Source organism: Vulpes lagopus, chromosome 5, assembly GCF_018345385.1.
Source record: "Vulpes lagopus strain Blue_001 chromosome 5, ASM1834538v1, whole genome shotgun sequence".
Classification (NCBI taxonomy): Eukaryota; Metazoa; Chordata; class Mammalia; order Carnivora; family Canidae; genus Vulpes; species Vulpes lagopus.
In genome coordinates this window covers 29,858,074-29,882,105 of record NC_054828.1, presented here as the reverse complement: position 1 = coordinate 29,882,105, position 24,032 = coordinate 29,858,074, and the positions used below count along the sequence as shown (strand labels likewise).

The 24,032-nt window shown below is 37.0% G+C and overlaps 1 protein-coding gene and 1 long non-coding RNA gene across 3 annotated transcripts in view; one reads left to right on the top strand and one right to left on the bottom strand.

Annotated features, from left to right (window-relative positions):
- Positions 1-24,032, top strand: part of THADA (THADA armadillo repeat containing) — a 329,797-nt gene that overhangs the window by 90,335 nt on the left and 215,430 nt on the right. For both annotated transcript variants that reach the window (XM_041754451.1, XM_041754452.1), the window contains one exon: positions 11,523-11,614. In XM_041754451.1, the coding sequence (XP_041610385.1) occupies positions 11,523-11,614 (92 nt within the window). The remainder of the gene's footprint in view (positions 1-11,522; positions 11,615-24,032) is intronic.
- LOC121490630 lies at positions 6,214-23,503 on the bottom strand. The gene is made up of 3 exons (XR_005987733.1): positions 23,428-23,503; positions 20,868-20,963; positions 6,214-6,250 (listed from the first exon to the last, which is right to left on the bottom strand). It is a non-coding gene; the product is annotated as an uncharacterized LOC121490630 (long non-coding RNA).

Below are 24,032 nucleotides of genomic sequence, written 5' to 3'. Positions count from 1 at the left end.
GTCCTTTTGTATCTGGATTGTTTCACCTAGAATAGTGTTTTTAACATAGTGTGTGTCGTAATTTCATTCCTTTTTAAGGCTGAAAGATGTTCCATTGTGCATATATGTGACATTTTGTTTATGCATTCATTTGTTGATAGACATTTAGATTCTTTCTTTTTGGCTATTGTGAATATGCTACAACAAACATTGGTGTATAAGTACTAAGTTTCTGATTCTAATTCTTTTGTGTATATCATATGATAATTCTGTGTTTAACTTTTTGAGAAACAGCCAAACTGTACCATTTTATACTTCCATCAGCAATATACAAGAGTTCTATTTTCTTTACACCCTCGCCAACACTTACTATTTTCTGTTCTGTTTTGTTGTTGTTTTGATAATAGCCAACCTAATGGGTGTGAAATGCTATCTCATTCTGGTTTTGATTTATATTTCCCTGGTGGCTAATGATGTTGAGCTAGAAGTAGAACAACTCTTAGTATCTTAATGAGTTTTTCTTTTGGATGCTGTGGACTCTGAGTATCTGTTGAGTAAGTGTTGTAAATATACTCTATTAAAGGGTTAGAAACAAACAAACACAAAGTATTAAAATGGAAGAGGTTAAATATTGAGTCACTTTTTTGTTTGTTTTTTGTTCTTTTTTTTGTTTTGTTTTGTTTTGTTTTTGCAATATGATCACTGTTTTGGACTCAGAACTCTAAAGATAGCGGATAATACCCAGGATAGTAGCTGTTGGGTTTAAGAAGGTCAACTTTCATGACTCTTAGGAGAAATACCATGATTTTATTGTCTTCTTTCCAGAATAAAGGAGACTAAACTGTGGTTTGTGAGTACTTGACATGTGGCTTTAAAAAAAAAAAAAAAAAATCAAAGGGAGAAGAGGAAAGAAGCTAGACCTTAACATGTTACTTTCAAAATGGAGAATTTGCTAGAAAGGCAGGTGTTCCGGTCAGTGATCCACACAAACCATTTTATAACTATAAGATAAGCCTCTGAGAGTCAGTATATCGTAGTATAGGCAAAGTATAGGCATAAGCCTCTGAGAGTCAGTATGTCATAGTATATATAGTATATTAGGAGTCAGACTCCTAATGTGAAGAGGAATCCTCAAGGTTGCCAACTTCTGCCTGGAAAATTGGGCGTCTTCCTGTAAGAAAGACAAATGTCTAAAATCCTGTCTAGGAGCATTGCCTAACTACTCCCAAGGACACAGTGTTTACCTTTTGCATTTTCAGGAAGCAGAGAGCAATACCTGTGTACCTTTAGTAGAGTCATAGAGGTAGGAATGTGGCTTGACCATCCGGAAAACTAGAGATCGTAAAACTGATTGCCAGAAATATCAATATTGTTTTCTTTAAGTCATAAATTCAAGATGAACAAAGAAATCTTTCAGAGAATGAAACCTGGTGACTTTTCCAACCTTTTAATAAAACTGAAAGTATCAAAAATGAGTGGCTCATTTTTTTTTAAAAATCTTTTTTTGGGGACCTTTAAAACAGTAACACATGTACCAGAGAAATTTTGAAAATAAAGAAAAGCATTAAAAGAAAAGTGATCAAAAAAAAAAAAATAAAAAAAAAAATAAAAGAAAAGTGAAAGTTACCTGTTTAACTACCATACATATATAGTCATTATTAATTTTCTGCCTTTTTTTAAATGTGGGTTTTGTATGTTTGTAGTACTCAGATACACACATATATCCACAAAAGACTGTGTAAATATGTGTATGTGCTCATGTGTAGTTTTATTTTTGGGAATCTTCCTTACTAACCCTGGTTATGAAGGAATCTTTTTGGTTCTGGTTATTTCCTCAGCTGTACTAGAGGAAGTCAACACCATAGCCCTAATGATCAATCTATGACTTTAATATATTGATTGTTACATTTTTTTCTTATAAAAACTTTAATATATTCCAAAATTATAAATAAACATAACCACTGAATGTGAAGAGGGCTTCATTTTAAAACGATTAAAATTTACAACAGTTTAAAGCAGGTTACCACAGGATTCTCTGTTGAGGTCATTTAAAGAATTGATTTTTCCTGAATACAGGTGAAATGTGTTTTAACTTAGAGAAATGTAATTTGTGTGTATCTTCTCAGGAATGTATTTTGTGCCTAAAGATCACCACATCTGTACTTCTGACTTAACTGTTTTCCCTTGGTGGAGAGGAAAAAAAATAACAAAGCACAAGTAAAATTAACTTAATTTAAATTTTGCAGTAAAGGGACATTTTCCAACAAGCATTCGTATATAATTTTATTTTTACAGATTCCTCAGTCTTTTGTATTAAAACCAACAGATTTTTTAAACTTTGCCACTTGTTGGACATTTTTAAAATATAGGGGAAATGTATTGTAAACATATTAAACATTAGGCACACCTACTGTGTGGCAGATGATATATTAAACACTAGAAATACAAGAATAAATAAGACATAAACATAATAATGGCTGTCCTGTTGAGAATTTTCTGTACCTGGCATCATTTACTTTGATAATATCTGTTAATGCTCAGGACAGCTTTGCAAAGTCAATTCTATTACTATAATCTCCATTTACAGATAAGGAAGACGAGGCTCAGAGAGGCAAAATAACTTTGTGTAAGGACACACAACTATTATCTGTCTGACTCCAGAATCTGTGCTATTATAGGGGAAAGTTTTTGGTGTTGTAGGAATACAAAGAAGGTGCATTTTACCTACCTTGTAGGGTTTGGGTTCTTTTCCTTAGAAAACAGAGCTGGAAGTATAATCTAGGTGCTAAGGTTTCATTGAATGGTACAAACTCAAAGCAGCAAGAATGAAGGAAAAAATAGGTGAGACAAGGAAAGAGGAAAAGTATTACTGAGCAGGCCTTGAACTTGCAGGAAGACTGAACTAGTTGTCTGGTCTCGTGATAGATCTTCAGGGCAGGCCATGTGAAACTGCCACCTCTTGGAACAGTCCCATCTCCCCTCTTACTGGTCAAAGGTTAACACTTGGGGCATTAGCACAACTCAGACAGGTGCTGGCACAACCCTCGGGCAGCTGCAAGAGAAGGCAGTTCCCATGCCCTGTGGTAGCATCTCGTCTGAGTCTGGAAATGGCTGGATGAGTCACAGCCTCCATAGATTTAGTTGGGACAGACCTGGGCTTTGGAACTGTGGCTCCCACTGCTCCCACCTTTATGAGAGAGCTTCTCAGTAGGAGAGTGCTGGAATCTGATTGATGTAGTTAAAAAGACTCAGTTGAAAGGTGGCAAGAGGGAAGGAGGAAAACTAATCAGGAAGCTATTGTAATAGTTCTGCCAAGAGGTGATGATGGCTCAGAATGGAAAAATATTAGTAAAAATGGTGACATGTGATGATTTTTGACATGTATTTTAGAGGTGAAGCTAGTCAAGTTAAAGAGCCTGGGTGACTCAGTTGGTTAAGTGTCTACCTTGGGCTCCAGTCATGATCCTTGGATTCCTAGAGTCAGCCTTCTGGGCAGGGTGCCTCTTCTCCCTCTCCCTCTCCCTCTCTCCACTTCCTGCTACCCACCATGCCACTTCCACTGCTCATGCTGTCTCTCAAATAAACAAAATCTTTATTAAAAATTTAGGTAAGAGTAACTTACAGGTACATGTATGGAAACCGAGACATTTCTGGGCAGTCCCTTTTTTTTTGTTCAGTGACTGGAAAACCTGATCTTTCTCTGCATCCTCATTGCAGGGCAGGTAACTCATCTTCCCAGCTTGCCTAGAAACTCCACTGAGTGTACCATTGTAGCATCCTACTAAGACCCACACTGGTCTTATAGTTCTATCTGGTATATCGTTAGTTGTTTTCCTCAGGCCAGCTCTGGTCTGCAATATGCAGTGGGTTTCAGAGGAGGAAAAGGAGCCTTTCAGATATTTCCAGTGGCACTGCCACGTATATACTCTGTGCTCTGTTGGTATGAGCATGTTCAGAGTCTCTGGTAGTTGTGAGTTTGCTACAAGGGTTCCAGGTGGAAGGCTGTGTGGTACTTAAACCTAGCCATGCTCTCTACTCATTACATTACATGCCTTGGCATGGAGCTTTACTCACAGGAAAGGTATCTTAAAAAAGAAATCATGCATAGGTGGTGTATTGAAGCTCTGTCTCTCTCTTTGCCTCACTATTTTGGAAGGAGATTACCACGAACTCCAGACTTGGCTGGCCCTCCCCTTAATCTTAGGCCCAGAAATCTCAGTACAGCTTTACTGGATTACAGATGAGGGATTTATGACCTAAATTTTTAAGTGTCTTTTTCATGGTCACATGGCTAAGAAGTGATGAAAGGCAAATTAAAATCCAAATCCCATTTAATTTTTCAGAAAGTATTTTTTTCTATTATAAACTGGCACCATGTACACTAGACAAAATATTTTATATTACATGCAGATCCCATTCTTAGGGATGTGACCATCTGTTAAAGGTAAAGGTGTATGATGTATAAATGACTATACCACATAGTGATTGCACATGATAGTTTCTGTCTGCATTTTTATTTTATTTTATTTTATTTATTTTTTTAAAGATTTATCTATTTATTCACAAGAGATATAGAGAGAGAGGCAGAGACACAGGCAGAGGGAGAAGCAGGCTTTTCACAGGAGCCCGATGTAGGACTTAATCCCGGATCCCAGGATCATGACCTGAGCCTGAAGGCAGCCCAACTGCTGAGCCAACTGCTAAGCCACCCAGGCATCCTTGCATTTATATTTTAAAACTATTTGTCAAGGGAGCATTTATGTTAGAAAAGCCATATACATGTAAGAAAAATGTGTTATGTGCACATATACATTCACAGAAGCATACACACTTCTACACACACACACACACACACACACACACACACATATTGCTTTGTGAAACCTAATTTTCTTTTCCTTTATCAAATCCTTCCATATTTTATACAAGTCTATATGGTTAGCTTTTTCATGCTTGAAAGGAAAGAAAATGTTTATGTACTTAGTGAATAGAAAGGAAGAATTGATAGTAATTGTTAATTTGTAGCAGAATATCAGGTCCTTATCAACCATATGTTGGGGGCTTGATGGAGAAAGAAGTAAGAAAACAGGACTGTTTTCTGGTATTTTTCTTATGATAAGGATTGATTATAGCTGAAGTTATTTGGCAGCCATTCTATTCTCTCCATTTTTTACTACTACTTTTTTCTATTGTCTCTCCTTTTTACTTGTATTCTCCTTGATTCATCCTTCCCAAACAGGACATGTTTTCATTGTTGTTACTATGAAGAGTTTTTCAAAGTATATTAGTACTGATAATGACCTTTTTCATTACCTACATTGATATGATATCAAAGATTCATATTAGCATCTACAATGAATGATTTAGGAGTTGGTAATGCAGTTTGTCAGCCAGTCTTAACCTCTCTTTCAATTGTACTTCTACATAATTTCCTTCTTTAATTAGCTTTGTAGTGGATTGGGACAGAAAATATGGATGAAAATAAAAAGGAGTAGCTTAAAAAAAAAAAAAAAAAGGAGTACCTTAACCAGATGTCCTGGAAGCATTTATACTCCTGCACCAAAAAACAGGGATGCTCTTCTATCTTAAGTAACAAGTAGTGTCATCCATGCTAGTTATTTGCTCTGTATTTACATTAGTGTTTCTAATGTTATGCTATATAACTTCTACACATTTAAAAATATAGTTTATATTTCAACATATGAAAATCAATATAATGTACCATAGGAATAGACTGAAGGATGAAACCACATGATCATCTAAACAGGTGCAGAAATCCAAACACCATTTCATGTTATAAATAACAATTAACTAGGAATGGAAGGGGACTTTTTCAACCTGACAAAGGGTACCAATGGAAAACCTGTAGCTAATAACATACTCAATAGTGAAAGACTGAAAGTTTTCCTCCTAACATCAGAAATAGGACAAGGATATCAACTCTTAACCATATCTATTCAACATTGTACTAAAAGTTGTAGGTAGGGCAATTAGGCAAGAATAAGAAATAAAAATCAGCCAAATTGGGATGTCTGGGTAGCTCAGTGGTTGAGCGTCTGCCTTTTAGCCCAGGGCATGATTCTGGGATCTGGGATCAAGTCCCACATCAGGCTCCTTGCAGGGAGCCTGCTTCTACCTTCTCCCTCTGCCTGTGTCTCTGTCACTCTCGTGAGTAAATAAATAAAATCTTAAAAAAAAAAAATCAGCCAAATTGGAAAGGAAGATGCAAAACTTACCTATTTTTCAGTGATAGTCTTCTGTATCAAAAGTCCTGAGGAATAAACACACACACACACATTAATAATACCATCAAAGGGAATAAAATACTTGTATTTTGTTAAATACATTTAACAAAAGAAATGTTAAGACTTGTACACTGAAAATTACAGAACATTTTTGAAAGAAATTGAAGGCTCAAATAAGTGGAAAGATATTTCATGTTCATGAATTGGATAGCAATACTCCCCAAATTGATCTACAGATTCAGTGTAGTCTCTATTTAAATCTCATCTGAATTTTTTGCAGAAAATGACAAAGTGATTGTAAAATTCAGATGAAAAGCAAGGGACTCAGACTAGCCAAAACAATCTTGAGAAAAAAAGAGGACTCACATGATCAAATTTCAAAACTTATGACAAAGGCGACAGTAATCAAGATAGCATGATATTGGCATAAGGATAGACATTTATAAATCAATGGAATAGAATTAAGTGTCAAGAAATAGAACCTAACATTTAGTAAAAAAAGATAATTCAGGGAGGGAAAGAATAGTCTGTTCAGCAAATGATAATGGGGCAACTGGATATACACATGAAAAAGAATGAATTTGCTTCTTATCTTACGCCATATTAAAAAATTAACTCAAAATGAGTCAAACTCCTAAATGTAAAAAGCTAAAATGGTAAGACTTTTAGAAGAAAATATTAACTGCCAATCTTTGTAACCCTGGGTTAGGTAACAGTTTCTAAGATATGACACCTAAAGCACAAGCAGCAAAAGTAAAATGATAAATTAGACTTGATAAAAATTTAAAATGTTTATGTTTCAAAGAATACATCAAGAAAATGAAAACACAAAAGACAGAATGGATAAAATATTTGTAAATCCTATATCTGATATTTGGTTAATATATAAAATATATAAAGAACTTTTTTTAAAGTAGGATCCATACCCAGCATGGAGCCTATCATGGGGCTTGAACTCAGGATGCTGAGATCAGTACCTGATCAAGATCAAGAGTTGGATACCCAACCAAATGAGCCCCCCTAGTGCCCCAGAATATATAAAGAACTCTTAAGGGGATCCCTGGGTGGCTCAGTGGTTTGGCACCTGCCTTCAGCCCAGGGTGTGATCCTGGAGTCCCAGGATCGAGTCCCACATTGGGCTCCCTGTGTGGAGCCTGCTTCTCCCTCTGTTTGTCTCTCTCTCTCTCTCTCTCTATGTATATATATATATACATATATGTGTGTATATATATATATGTATATATATATATATATCTGTGTCTCTCATGAATAAATAAATAACATCTTTAAGAAAAAAAAAACTCTTATTTTTTTTTTTTTTTTTGAAAAAAAAACTCTTAAAACTCTGTGAGAAAAATTATGGCAACCTGGTTAAAAAATAGGCAAAGAACTTGAAATTTATCCAGAAAAGATATGTAAATGTACAATAAGCACATGAAAAAATACTCAACATCATTACACAGTAGGGAAACAAAAATACTCAAATCATTACTCAGTAGGGAAACGCACATCAAAATCACAATGAGATACCATTTCACAACCATTTAGAATAGTTCAAATCAAAAAGATGGACGGTAACAATTGTTGGGGAGCATTTGGAGACTTGGTGACATCAGAACCCTCATACATTGCTGGCACAAATGTAAAATGATACCACCACTGTGGCAGGTCCTCAAAAGGTTGATGTACAGTTACTGTTACCAGTGGGGACATCTGCATTGTGTGAATGGAGGTTTTGTTTCTTGGATTTCCCATGAACAAATTTACATGAGGATCCACACTCAAATCAAGACAGCCAGAAGGAAAGTAGCAAGCACAAAGCAGCTTATTAAGGACATTATACTCTCAAGGTGGGAGAGTAGGCAGGCCCAAAAGTGGCCACTGTATAGGAGTTAAGGGTATCTTTTCTTTTTATGTTTGCATATGTTGTAGGTCATAGCTAGAGCAGTCTCTGACTGAGGTTGTTTCCAGTCATCTAAGATACTCTTGATGGAACTGTCATGCCATCTTCTGCTATGGGGATGAGTTAGGGGTAGGTTGAAGAAACCACAATGTAAATATATTATAATGAAGCTATACCCTGGGGGCAGAGATTGGAAAGGAGAGTGCATATTCTGCGCCTGTGGCTCTTGGTCTGTCAGCCCTGGGGCGTTGGAAGCCATAAGGCCAGGATGTTAAAAGCCAGAAAGTCAGGATGCTATGCCCCAGGCTTCTAATACATCACGTATTTATCACTGCCATTGCCTTTAACTCATGTCTGACTGCCTACTCTATCATTACTGTATGACCCAGCAGTACTATTTGTACCTATGTACCCACAAGAAATGAAAACATGTTCACACAAAAACTTGTATAGGAGTGTTCTTAGCATCGTTATCCATACTAGCCCCAAATGGAAATAACCCAGATGTCCATCAGATGATGAGTGGATTTTTAAAATGTGGTATATCCATGCAATGGCATATTTGACAATGAAAAAGAATGTCATACTGAAACATGCTATAGCATGGGTAAACCGTGAGAATAGCTAAGTGAAAGAAGCCAGATGAAAAGGCTGCCTATTGCATGATCCCACAAATATGAGATGTCCAAATAGGCAAGTCCATAGAAATGAAAGTAGATTAGTGCTTGGCCTGGTGTGGGCAGATGCGTAATGACTGGTAATGTGTATAGCGTTTCATTTTGGAGTGATGAAAATACCACGTTGTGAATATAATAAAAAACCACTGAATAGTACCCTTTAATATGGTGAATTTTATGGTATGTGAATTTTATCTCAATAAAAGGAAAATTATCTTTTCAGTGCCTTAAAAATCATTATTTGGGGGCAGCCTGGGTGGCCCAGTGGTTTAGCGCCACATTCAGCCCAGGGTGTGATCCTGGAGACCCGGGATGGAGTCCCACACTGGGCTCCCTGCATGGAGCCTGCTTCTCCCTCTGCTTATGTCTCTGCCTCTTTCTCTCATGAATAAATAAATAAAATCTTTTTAAAAAATCATTATTTGTTGGCCCTTGGGGGTTGCTATGTCATGAACTCATTATTCTGCAAACTGGTAAATTTATGGAAATGATTCTTTAGTAATCAAGAAACGGGGTAACCAAAGAGCTGATAAGGGAAAACTTTATTTTTCTTAAAATTGTATCTAATTAATGGTAGAATATCACTGTTTTGCTACATCTGCTGGAATCGATGATGATGATTATGGCTCCTAATAAGGGAACTTGGTACTGAATTTATCAGGCTAGTACTGTTGGAACCCTCAGATCCATCTTAATATTACTGAAAGACTGTCTCCTGCCTCCAGCTTATTGAATCAGACAAAGGGATTTTTTTTTTTTCTGGGGGTACCGATTCACTTTGTAAAACAGTCCTCTAAGTTTTGGTTAAGGTGTTCCTTGGCAATCATCCTCTTTCGTCTCCAGGAATTCCTATTTTGTCTTGATTGCACTTGGCAGCCTTTGTTAGAAAGTTTGGCTTAGGGGTAGGTTGGAATTTGTGCTTCTGTTTTTCTGTCTTTGTGTGATTCCTGAGAGGAGACAAGGTTTCATATGACCTTACCAAGTCATTGTAAACCCAAGAGTGTTTGGGCACTAAGTCAATAGACCAGGTGAGAGAGAATCAAGATCTGAGTGAGGGCAGAGGCATATTGATAGTGTAACAGGACAGATTGATTTGTTGTTTGGGGACATTAGGGCAGATAGTAGGTTCTTCATTAATGTTGACTGTGGAATGAACATAAGTGAATTTGTCCAATTTTAGGGTTTTGTAGCAATATTGGTATGAATTATGCCACTTTGGTATGAATTGTCCACTTCCAGAGTTACCATGTGTGAATTGAGTCAGTCTTGGGCTTCAAGAGGAGAGGTTGCAAACCGGTGGCTGATAGGTCAAATCTAGCCTACAACTGTGTTTTATTTGGCCTCGTTGATGTTGGTTTTTTTTTTTCTCCCTTTATTTTGTTGCCAGCATTTCAAAATAGTGAGATTTCACATAAAAACTGGGTTTTTTGGCTTCTCTTGAAAAAGCAGATCTGGCAACACTGGGCTTATGTTCCCTCATGCAGCTCAGCTGAAGCTGAATAGTGACTGCATTAGACTCAGCCATGTGCTGCCCCTGTCACTCACTGGTCCCTGTGGGCCTTTGAATTTGTGACCCTTATAGCAGTGGTTTCAGAGGGATCTTTTGTAATCTTACATTGTTTCTTTTAATTATTTTTCTTATGTTGTTTAAACATACCATATGATTATGACACCTATCTCATTAAGATACAAGTTCCATATTGGCTGTAAGTGTGTCTTCTATTGCTAGATATCTTCCATGGGGCTGGCATAGTGACTTACATCCTATAGGGAAGTCAGTACGTATTTATACATCTCTGCTCTGATTTGGCAAGGTAATCGAGGAAGCCCTTTATGCTGTGGCATTCAAGATGTTTTTATGATCCAACAAAACATCTTGATACGTTGGTTTAGAAATAGGTATCTCGGGATCCCTGGGTGGCGCAGCGGTTTGGCGCCTGCCTTTGGCCCAGGGCGCGATCCTGGAGACCCAGGATCGAATCCCACATCGGGCTCCCGGTGCATGGAGCCTGCTTCTCCCTCCGCCTGTGTCTCTGCCTCTCTCTCTCTCTCTGTGACTATCATAAATAAATAAAAATTAAAAATTAAAAAAAAAAAAAGAAATAGGTATCTCTATTATTGTCATTTTGAAGAAATGATTTGTGTTTATTAATGATCGTTCCCTCTTACTTTTATTAACCAGTTGTCTCAGACAATTATAACAGACAATTTATTAAATTACTACATTGTGGGGTTAATAAACAATACTTTGGATATTAAATATTTTCTTGACCATATTAATTAATGTGGATTAAGTTAGATATCATAAATATTTCCCATAGGTAAACAATTACAGAAAATAAATGGAAAGAGCTGAGCTCTTTACTGGGGTATCTCTTGTCAGAAATAATATAGGAAAATGAATTTTTTTAAATTTAAGAATAGTGTTATTTGATGATACAAGTACAAAGAAAACAATTGGTAGTAATGTTAGGAGTACAGGAAAGAGCTCTTGTTGTATGCATGTGGTTGGATTACAAAGTTTAGTGTAAGAGGAAGTCATTGAGTCAGCTACTGTACAGTTTTTGAAAATTATTTCATGAACACAAACCATATTTTCTTTAGCCCCACATTAGCCAATTGGGTAAGGACTTTGAATGTCAAATTTGAACATGGTAAATGTTGGTTTCATGCCATATATATTTCTTAACCCTTATTGTGCATTTATTTTTACATTAGGTGAGAAATTCATCCACACTTCTTTTTAGTACCTTGATCACAAGAATATTTGGAGTTAAAAGGGGAAAGGATGAACTCTCCAAAAAAAATAGGTAAGCTTCATCTATTGCTAACTTTACTTTTTACAAAATATTGTCCTGGCCAAAAATAATTTTTGGAAATTTGCTTACTTTTATGGATTTATCTAGAGCATAAAACTTTTAAAATGCTATAGTAAATTAATCTAGGCTGCCAAATTGTAAGCTATTGGGCAAAAATACCTACCGTTTAATTAGAGTACCTTTTAAAGCAACAAAAATACGGCAAGGTAGCAAGGGCTGAAATGTGAAGCTTGTTTCTCAGTGCAACAGCTGAAGATTTTTTTTCTTTGCATCCTCAGGTATTCCTGAAATGTCCTAAATTGCTTTTTTTTTTAAATGTGTTTGTTAACCAAGTACTAGCTTGTGTAGTATCTTTGCTTTTATATCTGGAAGTTTAAATGTTTACAATATACTTATCAGAATGTGTCCCAGATTACTTTTGCATAAACTCTGTAACCAAGGGGAGCAGTTACAGATAGATGTTGGCTACATGGAATAAACACGCTTTTTTCTTTTAGGTCTTTAGTGTTATGGTTTTCCTTTAAGATGTTTTCCTCTTAAAGTTTTTTTTAATTTCTGGAAGGAAACTTATTGAAACACTTTGATGATGGGTCATTTTTAGATACAATGCAGAAGTTCCATTAGTTGGGTTTTTTTTTAGAAGACAAGTTTTGAATAGTTCTTTCTTCAGTAGTGGGAGAATTTGATAGTAATCTAGTGGCTTGCAAGTGCTGACACTAGATGTCACTGTCACTGCATGTTTAATTACTTTCTTTACTTCAGAATCTGATGAGGCCCAGTACTGCCTCTGAATGATCTATAGATAACTAAGGTCCTATTCCTCTCCTACCTAAAAAGGCTGATTATCACATTTTAAATTTAGATTTTAAGCTGTTACTTGGGGAAATACTTTCTTTTGATGGAAGTGAGTTTTAGGAATTAGAAAATGTCATGAAATAATTTTATGATGCACTATTGATAATTCTAATGAAATCTGATAGTTTTGAATTGCCATTTAAGCTGCTGCTTATCACCTTATGAAATTTAACAAATATTTTAAAAGAAGGCAATTGGCTTCTTTTAATTCCTTGAGTGTTTTCAGGAAATACTGGAGAGTTTTTTTTTTTTTAAATCAAGTTGTATTTTTTTTTAAATAATGCTAACATTATTCCTTTGATATGATTACGATTTTTACTATTTAGCCAGTTTATAAAGAAATTGTTTCAGTAATTTGAAATCACTAATATTTGTTTATCCTTGGCTTTCTTTGTTAATAATTCTAAAAAGTGTTAAGGTTTAAAACAGTTTGGTCATGTTATAAGGCCATGATAAATAATGGCATAAATAAAATATGAGATAATTAATAGCGAAATTGATGTTTAAAACTGAACATGACAATTAAGAAATACTTTTTTCCGTTTTACTTTTATAGTGTGAGTATTCTTGGATGCGTATACAGATTTTACTGTGTATAGGAGGAAATGATCAGATTCATTCCATGTAGGTTACATCTGAAGGAGGGTGGAAGAGTAACACAATGAAACCATCCTGCTTTAATCCTTTTGCCAAAGGCATGCTGATGGGAGCCTCCATTATAAATTCATTCTTCTTAAATAGGAAAGGTTACAAAATATGTAACTTTCCTAGAAAGAGAGAAATTATTCCATTCATAAAATCGTTTTGAATAAAGTTGAAAGGCGAAATGAAGGAATTAATAGTTTTTTTTTAATATGATGAACATTCTTGGTAAAAAAGAGCCTTTATTTTAATAATCTGAAGATTGGTCTGTATCATTATGTATACAAGGCTTCTGTTTGCTTAACTCTTAAAGAGTATATTTCCTGGAAGCATCTAGTAGATTTGCTCTGCAAAACCTTTAGTGTCTTAAATTAGCCATTATTTGTAGTGGTTATTCTAGTCGTAGTTTGTTTAATTATGTCACTTTTTTGTTGAAATGTTTATAACCCTGTTCCCTACAATATTAACTCCCTGAGGGCAGAACCTTTCCCATCTATTCTGTGTATACATAATGGGCACTTTAAGAATGCTAGTAATAATGATGTCTTGTTGGTTGGTTGGTTACTCAACCATCGAATAACTACACTTAGCTGATGAGACCTCACAGGCCAGTTAAGTCTACTTTCACAGCCACAGATTGTTCTGCACACCGTCTTGCAAATGTGTGCTTTTGGTCAGAAGGGAACTGGTCATAAAAAGAACATCTGCCTTTCCCATCTAGTGGGAAAAAAATGTCTATCTTGGAGTAAACAGACTTGGTTTCTAGGCATTTTGCTGCTGCTAGAGATGACCTTAATAAACTGCCTCATCCTCTTTGTACTTCAATTTCTCCATCTATGTAACAAGAATAATAAGATCTGTACTCTGTACTCAGGGCTATGGTGGGGATAAAATAAATGATTAACCATTTATTTTCTTTTAAAATGTTGGAAGTTGGGTGCCTGGCTGGTTCAGTCGGGTAAGAGTCTGGCCCTTGACTTCAGCTCAGGTCTTGATCTCAGGGTTCTTTCTGAGCTGGAGTCCCATGAGAGGCTCTAAGCTCAGCACAGATGGAGTCTGCTTGTCCCTCTCCCTCTGCTCCTCCCCTGCCTTGCAAGTACACATGCTCACCCTCTCTCTCTCTCAAATAGATAAATAATCTTTAAAAATAAATAAATAAAAGATTGGAAGTCCTACACAATTAGAGACAGAGTTTGCTTTTTTCTGTTACCACCTCTATTAAGGTGCTTATCCCATCATCTTAGAGTTAACTGAAATTTTTAAGAACAGAGTCAGTATCTTACCTATTTGTATACCTGGCACTTAACATATGTGTAGCTAGCACACAGAAATAGTTGCTTAAAGAGTAAGTAAATTTTGTTACTAGAGGAGAGATAAGAAATCTCGTTTCTATTCCCTGCCTTTGTTGCCATATAGCCACAATAATCAACTGAGACAAATTAGTTAACCTTTCTGGACTTTGGTTTTCTCCTCTAAGATAAGAGATTGGTCAATCCTGGAGGTCTCTTATTTTTGTTAAATACTAAGCTAAGGCTTTATGTAATTGTTACTAAAATTGTAGGTTTGGTAAAGTGCTCTATTCCCAGTTCCTAAAACAGTACCTGCCTTGTAGTATAGACAAGAAGTTCCCTTTTCATATTTAAAGAAGGGAGCAGGAGGTTCTGCATTCCTATTTATAAGTATGTAGAGTGCACTGGTAATGACTGGACTCTAGAGCTCCTTAGTCTTATTCTAGATATATTTCTTGGATTGTAAAGAATGAGAAAAGTTGTTTAACTTGGTTTTTTAAAAAAATAATGTTAACAACATTTTAATTTGCTAAATTTCCTTTCCTTTTTATTTATTACTCCCTAGTTGACTTGGCCTGACAGACTGAATCTTTGATCCTATATAGGAGCAGAGCTTGCACAGCTCTGTCATCTGGGGATTGTGCTGGGCTTCCCAAAATGGTCTCCATCAGCAGTGTTGTGAGTGGGCACCCTTGAACCCTTCCTTGTTCTGTACAGGACAGGAGCTAAACCAATGTGTTAACTCTAGGTCTTTCTCTTTAGCCCCTACAAGCATTAACCTCCAACTATTCTAGTTTCAGGTAAATGACAAATGTCAATATATAGCAGCCTGAAAACTTTAATTTAGATTTTGTCAAAGCTTCATATTGGTCCTCAGTGTAGAGAGTGTTCTATAGCTTTTGCTTTCTCATTTCATTTCATTATTTTATTTTATTTTATTTATTTATTTATTTTATTTATTTATGATAGTCACAGAGAGAGAGAGAGAGAGAGAGAGAGAGAGAGGCAGAGACACAGGCAGAGGGAGAAGCAGGCTCCATGCACCGGGAGCCTGATGTGGGATTCGATCCCGGGTCTCCAGGATCGCGCCCTGGGCCAAAGGCAGGCGCCAAACCGCTGCGCCACCCAGGGATCCCCATTTTATTTTATTTTTTAAGAATTTATTTATTTATTCATGAAAGACACAAAGAGAGAGAGAGAGAGAAAGAGAGAGGCAGAGACACAGGCAGAGGGAGAAGCAGGCTCCATGCAGGTAGCCCAATGCAGCACTCGATTCCAGGACCCTAGGATCATGCCCTGGGCCAAAGGCAGGCGCTAAACCCGCTGAGCCACCCAGGGACCTCTTATCTTATCTTATCTTATCTTATCTTATCTTATCTTATCTTACCATCTTATTTATGTATTTGAGAGAGAGAATGACAGAGTGCATGCACACGTGCATGCAAGTGAGAGAAAGGGGAGAGGGAGAGAGAGATTTTTAAGCAGGCTTCCTGCCCAGCACAGAGCCCCACACAGGACTTGATCTCAAGACCCTGAGTTCATGACCTGAGCCAAATTCAAGAGTCAGACACTTAACCAACTGAGCCACCCAGGCGCCCCTCTCTGTTCATTGTAAATCAATTAATCAGCCAATGAGAATTTGTAAGCCTTTGTCATGAACTCATTGACACAATAGGGGAGTACACTTGGACCTTGCTCAAGGAGCTTATGTTTGTTAGGGGAACAAAAATTATTATTTGCAAAAGATATAAGTAGAAGACCGTTTGTAGTAAGCTGCTGCACAGTGTGACATGATCAACAGATGCACTAGAAAATCATTAATGGGAAAGTTGCATGGGATATTTGGGGGAAATAGTGATTCTTATAAAGCCTTGGAAATGAGTAGATCTGGGCTACATGGAAACAGGTAGATTGAAAAATGGAACAATAGGATAATAATCTTGGTTTTTGTGTTGTTAAGTTATAATAACCTCTATTCTGTCTTATTAGAGAAAGCTCATATTTAAATTGATAGCTTGGGATGGTTTAGCACAATTTCAGAAAAATATGTTTATAAAAGCACCACTAGGTCAAGTAAAATTATTTCTGATGACTACGTTAGGAGATGTTGAATTGTATTTATTTTACTTTTCTGGGTGTAAACTACAGAGAATTATTTTAGTTTATTTCTCTTAACATCGTAGTTGTGTAGGTCTTAAAGGATCCTCTTAGGAGCATCTGATCTGATCCAGCCTCTGCTTATAGATAGAATTTTAGGCAGTTTCCAGACAGACTGGCTTCTCTCCTGTTCTTCATGTTTTCTAGGAAAAGAGATTCCACAAGTTTCTGTGGTTACCCACTCCATTGTTTAGGGAATAATTGGATTCTCAAAACTAAAATTGAGAGCTGTAGGGCATTTGGGTTTTCATATTTTAGAGAATGTAATTATTAGAATTCAGAATAGCCTATTTGCTTTGAACTATAGAATAGTTTGTAGCAAGCACCCATTTGGCCAAACTGAAAATCAAATTTTTCTTTGACTGTGGCCAGGATAATCGTAACATCCTCCAACACAAAGGATTCTCATTTTCTCCATTTAAAAAGCACTTATTATGTGTTTACTCTGGGCCAGGCCCTCTGCTGGTCACTGAGATCCAAAGATGAATCAGACGTGCCCTTGGCACTGGGGAACCTGACAGTCTCATGAAGAATATCTGCGGTTATCTGCTATGCTTGCAGTCTCTGTTCCACGGATGCAGAAGGAAAGGGGTTAGCATAGCTTCCGTGCTTGTTTGTGTGGTTGGCCTCGCCAGACCGTTGATGGGTGTATAATTTTGCCTCTGTTGTACCCCTGCAGAGTGGATAGTCATCCTAATTTCTCAGAGAAGTAAACTAAGGTTAGCAGATTAATTATTTGCCCCAGGTCATACAGCCAGAAAGTGGCAGAACTAGAACACAAATCAAGTCCATTTGCAGGATGCATGCCGATTTACACACCAATACACGTAGCCCCTCATGAGCAGTGAATCAGCTTTTTAGAGTCTGACTGTAGGTTTTATGTTGTCAAACCATGGGAAATGAGCCACGTCCCCTAGGGTCTCAATGTAGAGCAAGAATCTCACATCTCCTATGTGGTCTGTTGTTTTTAGGAGGAAAGGTGGGAAGGGGGCCAATGGAGAAGTTTGTTTTGAGGTGACTATGAGACCCCTTCTATGGATGGCAAAAGCCTCTGTCCCGTGGATATTCTCTTCCTAGGGCACTTCACATTCTGTTTTCATGCGGACACACAAGGGAGGAGCAGGTCACAAGGCTTCTAATGTCCTACTGTAGTGTCAGGAATGTAGAAATCTTAGTTTTCTGGTTGCAAGTAGGAGATGAATTAAATTACCTCAATAGGGTATCGGTGTGGTCAGTAAGACATTCACCTCTTGTATTTGATGATAGTTTGGTGCTATAGGGAGAGGATTTGGGAGTTTTGTGATAATCCTTGTCTGTGGTATGATTGATGTCTTCTTGACTTAACCTAATGTTTTTCAAGTCTGTGCTTATATTTTTCATTCATATCTTTAACAAAAATGAGAGGAGCCTGGATGGCTCAATCAGTTAAGTGTCTGCCTTTGGCTCAGGATGTGATCCCAGGGTTCTGGGATTAAGCTCCAAGTTGAGCTCCCTGCTCCATGTGGAGTCAGCTTCTCCCTCTGCCTCCATGCCCCTCCTCCCCACTCCGCCCGTGATCTCTCTCTCTCTCAAATAAATAAAATCTTTGAAAAGCGATAATAAGAACTGTTGCTAGTTTTTATCTTTGAGAGAACCTAAGGTGAAAATTGAGGTGTGGAAAATTGAGCAGTTTGCTGAAGGGTCACACAGGTAGTGCTGGAAATGAATTTAATGATTACTTTTAGCTCGGGGTAAGCTCAACTAGAACATTTTTTTTTTTTTTTAAACAGCTGATTATTTATAAATGGAGTTTCTATTGGCAACAATAATACTAGTTGGGATTCAAGTAATTTGAAATTAAATTAAGAGCCCAAGTGTTTTGATATGGTCTGGAGGTGTCATTCATGCATTTTCCACGGTTGTTCAAGAACATTCAGTCTGGTTCTTTAGGCCGAGTTGATAAATGAGTGTTTTTGGACACTGAGAAGTAAAGTACAGGTTTCGTGTAACCCTTGTTGAGAAGTCTTTAAAATCAGAATTAAGTCTATACTGACACTTTGGCCTACTGGAGAGTTTCATGTTTCAAGTTTTTGTTCATTCTTAGGTTCATGGATCATAAGTAGGGAAACCACAAATAAAAATTTTAACCAAAAAGAAGCTCTTAAAAAGAAATATGTTCATGAACTTGAAGTGGGAATTAGTCATTGTGTTCTTAAATATTGACTCTTGCATGGACCAAGTAATCTTTGTTCCTAAGTACTGCTTCAGGCCATTGCCTTCTTTAATAACTAAGGCATTGTTGCTTTAGTTTGAGCATGTTCTATGGAATTTTGGCAATGCATGCATCCTCTCTCTGCATCTTAGTAAAAGCATGAGTAAATATTTTTTCTTAGCTTTGGTATTTTTGTAGCTTACATTTTATATGAACCAGACTAATATAATGTAATACCAGGATTACATAATTTAAGACGTCAGGATTGCTTCCAGGACTATGAGATAAAGTCTTCCTTTATCAGGGGGTTTACAAGCAGTATTTGTTGCTCATTCAATACCTGTAGAGAAATACCACAGAGCTATTTTCCAAATGAGAAAATGAAGTCAAAGAGGTTAAAGTCAGAGGGAATAGTTTCTTTAGAACTTGGATAACAAAAAAAAAAAAAAAAAGAACTTGGATAACATTTTTTCTTAATTCAGAACTTGGTCCTTATAACTACTGATTTTAGTAATGTATAGGTTTAGAAATTCCAAGAATTTCCAGTTATTCTTGTTACACACTGATTTTTTTTTAAATGAAATGTAATGAATAAAAATTTTTCATTGAATATTTATTGTTCTACCTTGGCATTCTAATACATACAAAAGTAGTTTATAACATAGTCTCGGATTTCAAGGAGTTCATCATTTACTGAGAGAGAGGACCAACATGTGAACTAATTTAGGAAAAATGAGTATCAAACTCTCTAGTACTGTCAGGGGGTAGGGGATCAGAAGGGGACGAGGCCAGGCTCCATACAGGAGTTAGTGCTTAATCTACACCTGAAAGGATGGGCAAGGGATGCCTGTGTAGCCCAGCCCTTGAACTTCTGCCTTCAGCCCAGGGTGTGATCCTGGAGTCCCAGGATGGAGTCCCACATAGGGCTCCCTGCATGGAGCCTGCTTCTCCTTCTGCCTGTGTCTCTGCCTCTCTCTCTCTCTCTCTCTGTATCTCTCATGAATAAATAAATAAAATATTTAAAAAGGGGGGGATGGGCAAGATTTAGACAGGTGGAGAGGAGGATATGATGGAGATATTCATCCATTCTTTCATTCATTCTTCGAGCAATGATTCATTGACCACCTACTTTGCTGTAATCACTATTCCGAGGTTCTGGGGCTATACCGGTGAGTAAAACAGATATGTCAGGGAGGCTAGTTTGAATCGTACATGATATTAGGAATCATTTAGAAGTTTTTGTAATGTAGTATTGCTATATAATAAAAGCATTGTTTTTGGAATCATTTGAGAAGAAATTATGTTCTGTGTCCCTGGCAGATGGAGAATATGAAAGAAAGTTACTTAAGAATAACTACTAGTCTCTGTAGATTGTTAAGGCATAGTTCTAGTTGATGTGGTTATTTTAGTATTTGTTCTTTTTGTTATTTCTAAATTGAGTAGTGGCTGTATTAGAAGGGAATGTGTCATATGATAAAGATTACTAATTTCCTCAGATACTGAAAGATATTTAGTGGAAAAAAAATCTAGAGTCAAGCAAGTTTCAGAAACATTGAGTTAAATAAAAATCTCTTTATGACAGGACTTCTCAGGACAGTTCATATACTATAATATATTTTGTGAATCTTCAAAAGTGGGATATAACATGCAGTAGTTCCCCCAAATTATTTGACCTTGGCAAACTCTCTTTCTTTTTTTTAAAAGATTGATTGTGGGATCCCTGGGTGGCGCAGCGGTTTAGCGCCTGCCTTTGGCCCAGGGCGTGATCCTGGAGACCCAGGATCGAATCCCACGTCAGGCTCCCTGCATGGAGCCTGCTTCTCCCTCTGCCTATGTCTCTGCCTCTCTCTCTCTCTCTGTGATGACTATCATAAATAAATAAAATTAAAAAAAAAAAGATTGATTGATTGATTGATTGATTTGAGAGAGGAGTGAGGAGAGGCAGAAAGAGAGGGAAAATCTCAAGTGACTCTGCACTGAGCTTGGAACCCAGTTAAGGGCTTGATCTCATGACCCTGAGATCATAAGGTGAACCAAAACCAAGAGTGAAACACTTAACCCACTGAGCCACCCAGGCACCCCTCTCTCTCTTTTAAAGAACATTTATTACCGTCTTGTGTTCCATCAGATGTACTTTAGGAGTGACTACTTTCGGATAACTGATCAAGGCAGGTGGAAGGCATGGTTCCGATCATCAGGAGCAGCACTATTTGTGAGAAAGGAAGATATTTCAGATATACCTCAGTAGGAACAGAAAAACGTACATTTACTTGCAGTTAAATATACTATAAATTATTCCAGATTTTCAGATAAATATTCAAAATGGCATCCTAACATATAGTAGATAATCAATAAATATGAATCCATGAAAATTTCATAATCTTAGACTGTTTCTAATCTTAGGATATTTAAAGTGCCTCTTTGGGAAAACTTTATATTCTGTGTTAGACTCTTCTACTGTTTTGTCAGAAGATGTCCATTTTCCCAGATCATTAGTATGAGGATGAGGTCAATTCCAAGCCATTAGCATATGATGTATGTACCTGTGTGTGTGTGTGTGTGTGTGTGTGTGTGTGTGTGTGTAGAGTGGGTAGTTAGGGAGAGGGGAACAGAAGAGTAACCAGCTTTGAAGTATAATAGGTAAGGCTTTAGGATCTACTCATGTAGCTGAGTTTTCTATCTTTTTTTTTTTTTTTGAGTTTTCTATCTTTAAACTATATGTCTAGCTAGTAAATTAAGCAGCATATTCTGTTGTTGTCGTTCATCTCCCAAATAATAGCCATTTGTTATAATTTAAACAGAGACTTGAAATACTTCAGACTTGTAGCAGTTAGAATGCTTTTGACTGCAAGTAACAGAAAACCAAAATCAAAATTTAAAGAATAAGGAGAAGTTATTATCTCATATATAACCAAGAAGTTTTGAGGGGGAATTGATTCATTCTAGGTTGATAACACCATCAAAGACCCGGGTTTTTTCGTTTTTCTGCTGTGTCATCCTTGATGTAATGACATTGGCCGCAGGCAAGCTTCCTTCATGGTTGCATGATAGCTGCAGTTCCAGCTATCACATCTAGATGCAACAGTGTCTAGGCACAATATCCAGTGGCCTTGCACCTCTCTTTTTAAAAGTGACAACACCACCTCCTGTATGTTCCCATGCTCTCAATCCCACACCCTGCAGACTTCCCTTTGCATCTTTTTGGCCAGAATTAACATTTTAGCATGCCCCAACTTATCCCTGACAAGGGAAATGAATACACCATAATTATCTTAGACTAATCAGGATTCTCCAGTTGGGTCTGGGGTTGGTGCCAATCTTCCCTGAAGCATATCAGAGCATATTCAGCATACTCAGAGAAGGGTATATACCAAACCAAACTCAAATACTGTTAAAAGGAAGGATGGGGTGGGGGAATGAATTTTTAGTAGGCGACTAATGAAGTCTGCTGCTACGTTCTTCTAGGCTATTTCGAAAGCTTTGAAAATGTTTTCATTAAGAACAACGGCTTAATAGGAAGATAAGTAGTATATGTAGTATTTTAGCCTAATAGGAAAATGTGATTTTTTTTTCCTTATGCAATTCCTTCATGTAATTTTAAAAAAGATATGAAGTAGTACGAGTGTGTCTGGCTATATGGTTATATATAATTCATTACTGTTAGGAAGCTTGCATTATAAAAATTTTACTCAAGAACAAAGTATATGCCTTTACACATGAAAAAAGTTTTGTAGAGCATTAAAATAGAGGTTCCAAATAAAATACAATTAACTTCTAAGTCAGAAAAATGCTACTCTGCGATATGAAATGTCTCCCTGGTTCATGACTAATCTCTAACAAGCTGACAGAATGCTAACACTGTTTTTTATTAGGAACTTGAATTCATTTTGGAATTTGACCTCTATATTACAACATTGATGTTATTGTGTCGCCAAATCCTATGAAGTCAGATGATCTTTCTAAATTTATTGGAATTGGTACTTAATTATTTTCATTTATTAACCAAAAATCCCTATTTCATTTAAACCCAGTGTCATATTTTGATGTACTTTTTTGGCCTCTGAAATCAAATTAGGCCATTTGTTTTGAACAGTCTCACTTTCTCTATCTGCCAAGTTTCTTTCTTTTCTCTCCTTCAAATTGTTACTGTTTTGTTCTGTACAAACAGCCTCTGTAGGAGTGGACCATGAGGCTGTCTGGGTCACGGCAAACCTTTGGGCTGGACAGAAGATGGAGTCAGACTGGCTATGTTTGATGAGGACCTTTAGGTGTGATTAATTTGCTGAATCTTGGAGGTCTAGAGTGTTCTACCCTATAAACACAATTCTAGAGCCATCCATCGCTCTGAGTACATCTCTTTCTCATGTTTATCTCTGTGATCACTCAAGCTATGGACAACTGATCTAGATACATATAAATGGTCAGTTACACACTTCCTCCCCTTAACCCACTTGATCCTCTCTTTTACCCCCTGCAGTCAAACTCCTCCTCAGCCATTGGTTCTGGCCATAACTGGTGGCCTGTTTAGGTGACCCGATCTTTTTTTCCCTTAATCACTATTTCAACAAAAATGCTTACTTAGGTTCAAGACTCTGAGTACTGAGAGGAATACAGACATTTATAAAATGTGATCTAAATATCTGAAGAACAGTTGAAGAGATAAGACTCACCTGTACTGCAAGGTGGAAAGCCTTCAGTACTCTCTTAACTCCCTTTGTCTCCCCCGGGGAGGAGGCTGCCTGCCCCACTCCTGTGCCTCTTCACTTTCATGCCGCTGTGTGATTGCACCTCTGCGGGCTCTTCATCACCCTCTTCAAACATGTGGCCCCTATAAATGCCACTGCCCTCCCCTTCTCAGTTCTTCTGCCGTTCAGGCAGGAACAGCTCACCTGATCACTTCTTTATCTTACTACCTTCTTTTGTCCTATCTATAGGACAATCAGCGATTCAGATCCTCACATTAAACATTAAAGCAGTATTGGCGGTCTGCCTCCTCTGTCTATATTCAGAAATCAGATTCTGTGTGCTAAAAAAACAGTGTCACTGACTTCTAAAATAAAAGTGGTAAGTATCCAGTTTTCCCCAGACACATAGCACAAGTCATCATCTCTTTTTTCCTTTATGCTTTCAGTAAACCAACTTTTCCATTAGCTACAACATGTTAGGGCAATAAAGGAGAATTTCTCGGGGTGGTGTGTGTGCTCTCATTTTGATTAGTTACAAATATTGTAATAGAGGCTTCAGTTTTTTATCATTGTGAAAGTATAATGTTTCA